The sequence below is a fragment of the Heterodontus francisci genome, chromosome 11 (assembly GCF_036365525.1).
Source record: "Heterodontus francisci isolate sHetFra1 chromosome 11, sHetFra1.hap1, whole genome shotgun sequence".
In the NCBI taxonomy this organism is placed as follows: Eukaryota; Metazoa; Chordata; class Chondrichthyes; order Heterodontiformes; family Heterodontidae; genus Heterodontus; species Heterodontus francisci.
Window position 1 is genome coordinate 74,501,739 of NC_090381.1, and position 7,065 is coordinate 74,508,803.

The window sequence follows — 7,065 nt, forward strand, 5'->3', positions numbered from 1 at the left end:
CCCACCATCAAGTTGAATTAAAATTAGCCCCGTTATATTTGACCTTTTCATCAATGGCTGGCAATAAAGAGTTTGTGGTATTTTCATATGTTAATTCAGGTTGTCAAATATTTTATTTTAGAAATTAATATTTATATGATTTCATCGCACAGTATCAAATGTTCTTTAAATCATGCTTATAACAAGCAATTTTATGAAACTGCTATTGCTTTATCACACAGCACATCCTTGCAATTGATCTTTTGAACAAATACTTCCAGTGAGCAAAAACAGATGATTATTTTCTGAGAGATGCAAAAATGTTTCTGCTCAAAAATGAAACAAAATGAAACAAATATTTCATTCAAGGTGAGTCCCATATTGTGGAATTTCTTACATTGCCTTTGTCACACCTATCAAACCATTGCCAGGCTCTGATTCCACGTAAGCAGATCTCCAAATGCAAGACAGTTATACTGCTGTACCCACAGAGTTCTATGCATGCATACATTGTACCTTCATGTTCATGCACAGTTCTGCTGCTCTATCATTTAATCTCTGCAGAAAGTCACTTAATATATTTGATTTTTACTTGGGCCGGGAACTTTGAGAGCTCGGATCAAAGCGGGCAGTGAGCCATCACATATCCCATAGCCCAAGGCCTGGAGGATTTTAACCCCTGAGTTTCATTAGCATTTCATGATATTGACTCCCACTTGAACCCATTGGGAATAAGATGAAGGCTATCAGGTGGCCAGTCCATGGACCATTGTTGAGGTGGTGGAATTGGCCTGTGAGGGTCTCTCAAACATGGAATTTGAAATGCCTTTGCGGCACCAATGACACTGTCAGGTTGTGACTTTTCAATGTAAAGCAGGTCTCCGGGGAGGGGTGGCTCTCCCATGCCTGTGCTACCCAAGTTACGATGATGGGAGGCTGAATCATTGCCAGACCACAGAGTGATGCCCACCCCTTCCCTACACTGCTCCATCAGGTGGAGGGGGTTAATATCAATTTGAGTATGCCAAAAAATGGAAGACCAACAAAATAAAACATCTGGCACCTCTATTATAAATACTTTAAGTTCCTGCCTCCCCAATTATCCACCAGAATGTTTTATGTGGCATAAGGCAACCTCACATGCTATGAAAGATTAAAGCCAATTAATATTACACGTACTGCACTTCTTTTCATTTGCAGGCCTAGGATATTACAAGATCAAAATGTGACAATATTTGATTATCTATCCATTTACATTATGCACTGTCATGACAGTTAATTAAGGTTCCACAGTCTTGCAAAGGAAGGCTAGCTAGTTAAATTCCCATGTCAGTCAATTTTAAAATTAAATATTCATGTGTATTATCACTGAGTGTATAATTAGAAAAAGAATATATTTTAAAGACCAAGAAGCAGTTAAGTGATCGCTATGCATTTGCACAATTGAGTATTTCAAAAAAGGATCTGAACATGCTGACCTCCAGTTGCACTGCAGCCAACAAAGTATTCATGATATGAGTCAGCCTCATTTGCCAGTTTTGGTAAGAGCTTTGAACTTGACTTAATTTGTCTCACCTGCTGGCACAAATGAGTTGCACTGAATAATGGTGCTGTAGTCATATTGGTTAGAATATTCAGTCTATGGGTGCAAGTGGTTTGGCTCAATCCAGCATTGCAGTGTGTAGAGTCATAGATGCTGTATTATAAATCACATACCTAAGTAAAGCTGTGTGGTGGTGCTTAAAGTTTTGGAGAATGGAAGAGGCTTGAGTACAATAATATGTCTACCCTCTGGCCTATATTATCTACTGACTTGAGGATAAGACTCACGGAGGCGGGTATGGCATGCATTTAACCTGAGGTGATTGCCTCTGCTTTTTGTACTGGTCTGGATGTGACACAATGTTATTCCACCATTATCATTGATAAGCCTCAGATGGTAATGCTTTCAATTCATTGGTTTTATACTGGGCATTAGAAAAACACTATAAAGTTGAATTTAGGAATGTATGCTATCAGCTGGGAGCTGTGCATACAGTCAACTCCTCTTATAGAAACACAGAAACAAAGAAAATAGGAGCAGGAGTAGGCCATTTGGCCTTTCTAGCCTGCTCCACCATTCATTATGATCATGGCTGATCATCCAACTCAGTAGCCTATTCCGGCCTTCGCCCCATACCCTTTGATCCCTTTAGACCCAAGAGCTATATCTAACTCCTTTTTGAAAACATTCAGTGTTTTGGCCGCAACTGCTTTCTGTGGTAGCGAATTCCACAGGCTCACCACTCTCTGGGTGAAGAAATTTCTCCTCATCTCTGTCCTGAAAGGTTTACCCCATATCCTTAGACTATGACCCCTGGTTCTGGACTCCCCTACCATCGGGAACATCCTTCCTGCATCTACCCTATCAAGTCCTGTTAGAATTTTATAGGTGCCAAATTATGTCAAGTTGTTTAATTTAACTTTTGAGAATTCCATTTTAAGCACTAAATTCTTACTTTTAGTTTTTCTTGTTTGTTTAATTCAAATTATGAGAATAATTCTATTTTTAGTGTAAAAAAGGACTTTGAATTAGCAGGGGTAGGCTGTATGACAAAATTCAGAGAGTGCATCCTGTGATTTTTAAACCATTAAGATTGACAGTCAGAAAACCATGGGCAGCATGCCTCAACTTCCTGATATACATGGCTGACAGGTAAGATCCCCATCAATAGAAAACATTTGACAACAAGACATTGCATTTTTATAACACCTTTAACATAGAAAGATGTCCCAAGACACTTTGGAATGTCAGCCCTTGTATTTTTAGGAAAATAATTGCTTCTACCCAAATACATTCATCAAGCAAAAGTAGACTGCAATTTGTCATCAGATTTTATGTGCATCTTGGAGTTTTAATCTCACAAAGCAATAACTTTGACTTGCAAATGAATACTGTAGCAACAATTACACAAGCATTGCCAGAACTCAGTCACTGCACATATCTGAAACCTGCAATCTTTTACATCTTCCTTCAAGCCATGTGCAACATTCTTCATAGTGGTTGCTTTTAAGTATTTGATATTGTCAATTTAAGATTTTCTTTTATACCTCAGCTCAATTTCATGTAACAATACTGTACGAACAACATGATCCATGAAATTTTAGAAGTTCAGAATGGAAAATAATGTGACCAATTTTCCACACTTCTTTATAAAATTCCAAACCATTGATCAATTTCAAAAGTATAATTATACATCTTTAGTTTTATTTAATTAATTCTCAGGATGTGAGTGTCATTGGCAAGTCCAGCATTTATTGTCGATCCTAAGGTGCTCAAGAAGGTGTCGGTGGGCCTTCTTCTTGAACTGTTGCACTCTGTTTGGTGGAAGTGCTCCCACAATGTTGTTTGGTCGGACTTTCCAGGCTTTGACACAGCAACAATGAAGAAATGGTGGTATTTCTCCAAGTCAAGATGGTCTGTGACTTGGAAGGGAACTTGAAGGTGATGGTCTTCACATGTACCTACTGCCTTAGTCCTTCTAGCTGGTGGAGGTTGGAGGTTTGCGAGGTGCTACCGAAGGATTTTTGGTGAGTTGTTGCAGCATATCCTGTACATGTTAAGCTTTGAGAGTGTTATTGAAGCAACACCCATCCAAACAGGTGCAGTATAGACCCTTACACTCCTGACTTGTGCCCTGTAGGTGATAAAGAGGCTATGGGGATTTACAAGGTTAACATTACATTCATGCTTTTCCAAATGGCCAAACTATTCCCATGAGGACGTGAGCCACAGAGACTTAATCTTTGTTCAGTTAGCTGCCCTCAGCTATACAGTGGTAGGAGTGCTACAATTAGCCTCGGCACCTCTGGGTTAGAAGGGAAACATTTGGCCAAGTTTTTTTTAATATATGCATTCTTGGGATGTGAGTATTGCTGGCAAGGCCAGCATTTATTGACCATCCCTAATTGCCCTTGAGTAGGTATTGCTGAGCTGCCTTCTTGAACCGCCACAATCCATGTGGTGTAGATACACTCACACTGCTATTAGGTACGGAGTTCCAGGATTTAACCTAGTGAAGGAACGGTGATATAATTCCAAGTCAGAACAGTGTCTGACTTGGAGGGGAACTTGCAGATGGTCGTGTTCTTATGTGTCTGCTGCCCTTGTTCTTTTAGATCACAAGTTTGAAAGGTGCTGTCAAAGGAGGCTTGGCGAGTTGCTGCAGTGCATCTTGTAAATAGTATACACTGCTGCCAATGTGCACCAGTGGTGGAGGGAGTGAATGTTTAAGGTGATGGATGGGGTACTGCTCAAGTGGGCTGCTTGTCTTGGATGGTGTTGAGCTTCTTGAGTGTTGTTGTGAGTTGCACTCATCCAAGCAAATTGAGAGTATTCCATCACACTCCTCATGTGTGCCTCGTAGATGGTGAACAGACTTTGGGGAGACAGGGGGTGAGTTACTCGCTGCAGAATTCCCAGCCTCTGGTCTTGCAGCGACAGTATTTATATGGCTGGTCCAATTACATTTCTGATCAGGATGTTGATGGTGGGGGATTCAGCGATGGTAATGCCATTGAATGTCAAGGGGAGATGATTAGATTCTATCTTGTTGGAGATGTTCATTTCCTAGCACTCGTGTGGCATAAATGTTACTTGCCACTTGTCACCCCAAGACTGAATGTTGTTCAGGTCTTGCTGTATGCAGGCACAGACTGTTTCAGTATCTGAAGAGTTGTGAATGGTAGTGAACACTGTGCAGTCATCAGCAAACATTCCCACTTCTAACCTTCTGTTGGAGGGAAGGTCATCTATTCCTAATCCCACTCCTCCCCACCCAGTTGAATAGCCTAACAACACTCAATCAAGGCTAACATGAACAGTTATTTTTTGGTTATGGTACAAGAGGGCAACTGCTGCCTGTGGAGCAAGTCTATGCAATGTAATTTCATCTTGAATAGTCCTGCATAGTAGGAAATAGCAAATCAGCAGCTCATTTTACACTCTATTGACTTCCATGGGCAAGTAAATCAGGCAGAGTGTAAAACGGCTGCCAATTCTCTATCACCCGTTTTAAACATCTACCCAAGATGAATTTATACCCAATATTTTTGGGATAGAAGAGGGAAGGGGAGAAATTGTCAAAGAAAAAAAAAGCAACATTCATATATGTGAATTATTCATAAGGTCATTAAACCCAGATCATCCGAATTATGTGGTAATGAATAATGAAGCAGTCACCAAAGTAGCTGGTAAACATTCAGTCTGAAAAGCATCATAATGCTTACCAGGTATCCTTACAAATTTTCAATTTTCATTAGCAGGTAGGAAATACCAATTTTAAAATAATTGTTAACAACTGGCTTCTTCAAGCGCAGAACATAAAAGCTGAAAAGGACACACTACCCCTACATTTCTTACCTGCCTGAAGTATGAAATTTTTTTTTAAAAGCTCATAAATTCCATCTCAGGCGTAGCTCAAAGTAAAAACGGAGGGGATGAAATTTAACTTGGAGAGGGTGCTGTGGATCGCACTGGTGTATTGCTGATCGGTACGGTGCTGCCCCCGAAGTTGAATTTCATCCCCGGGACATTAAAAGTCACGTTCTTGCAGCAATTGCATTTCCTCCTCCGCAGCCTGGAGTTTGCCATATTCTGATCTAGAGTCGACATTCTTCAGGTGCAAGCTGAACTTTTCCTTGGTCTCCTGGAAAGCTGAGCCACCTCCACGGCGGGAACACCGACGGAGCCAGAGTCCAGTGAGTGAAAAGATCGCCAGGAGCAGTACTATGTTCAGTGCAATATGCCAGCAGAAAAAATTGGTGACAAACATTAGGTTGGCCATGTCGTCGCTCTTCCAGGGTTTCCCTGTGAATGGTTTGTAGAGAATGAAGGCTACGTGAAGAAGCCAGGTTCCTTGGGTCATCACCAAGCACGTTTTGGTGAACCAAAGGACGTGGTTATTGGGACGCCAGATCTCAGCCGTGAGGATCAGACACACCAGAAAGCAGGCGAGGAGCAGCAAAGTGTGCACAGAGGCTTCCACCCGCTCTTTTCCATGCATGTGGGAATGAAGGAGCAGGGCTTCGATGTAAAAAGCGAGGGCGATGGCAATGCTTTCCAACAGGTATAAGCGTCTGGGCAGACAGGCTTGGCTGATAATATCCACCCAGCCACTTAGAGCGAAATAGGAATACATGGTGACATGCTGCCACTCGTTAGGGTGTATGAATGGGTAGTCAGGTTTCTCCTTGTTATAAAGAATCAGTTTATACACTCCTGGAGGATAAAAGAACTCTGCCATGACTGCTAGGGTACCGTACACGATCTTCATCACCCCTTCAGCAGGAATCCGCTTCAAACAGCTCCGAAATCCAAATGTCCGGGGAGGAGATATAAGTTGGTTCTTCTCGCCACGAAGTACCATCAGCGAAAACTTGAAGGCGTAGAGAATGCCGAAGGAAAGGAAGGCTAAACCGGGTGAGATGTGGCCAATAAAGGTGCCCATTTTGTATCTTGGCTGCCTGAATGAAGAAATCCCGCAGCGGTGAACCTGTCAAATCACACAACTGGGTGGGAAGGGCAGGCTGCTTTTTTTTAAAGAACGATTTCCTGGGAACGCCTTTTCAAACTTGCTATTATTCAGGCACCTGTTCTGTGAGTTGTCACGTTTCAAAACGTCAATTCCAGCGAGATTAAGCTTCACTGTTTTTACGTGAAAAGTGGGCGAGTTTTAACGTGCTTTAGAGCAATAAATACCGGTCAAGGACGGTAATCATATGAATTTTGCCAAGTTCTTTTTAACTCAATTCTTTTGGGGTTTCTATGACGAGGATCCATTACCCCCCGGAAAATCACTAACGTGGTTATTGTTAAATCGACACAGTCGTGACTCATTGGTAGGAATCATGTCTGCAAAATTGAACAGGGCCTGAAAAGGAACGTCGGGATCGCGGTGTGGGATTGCACCAGGTTTGTTTTGATGCAGACAGTATGCAAACTTAGTGCTTCCTACTAATTTAAAAATTGTCGCCAGCAGCCAGCATTAAGCGTGCTGATGAGTGACGCCTGAGCATAAGTTAAAGCTAGCCTGGAGTACTTAAAGC

The 7,065-nt window shown here is 41.7% G+C and overlaps 1 protein-coding gene across 1 annotated transcript; it reads right to left on the minus strand.

The window, feature by feature from the left end:
• Positions 1–5,552: 5,552 nt before the first annotated feature.
• On the minus strand, positions 5,553–6,467 carry LOC137375037 (transmembrane epididymal protein 1-like). The gene has a single exon (XM_068041661.1). It carries the CDS (start codon positions 6,465–6,467, stop codon positions 5,553–5,555), a length of 915 nt encoding a protein of 304 aa, XP_067897762.1.
• Positions 6,468–7,065: the final 598 nt, after the last annotated feature.

Excerpts from the sequence above, each read along its gene's own strand:
- LOC137375037 (XM_068041661.1), bottom strand. The coding sequence starts at position 6,467 with ATGGGCACCTTTATTGGCCACATCTCACCCGGTTTAGCCTTCCTTTCC.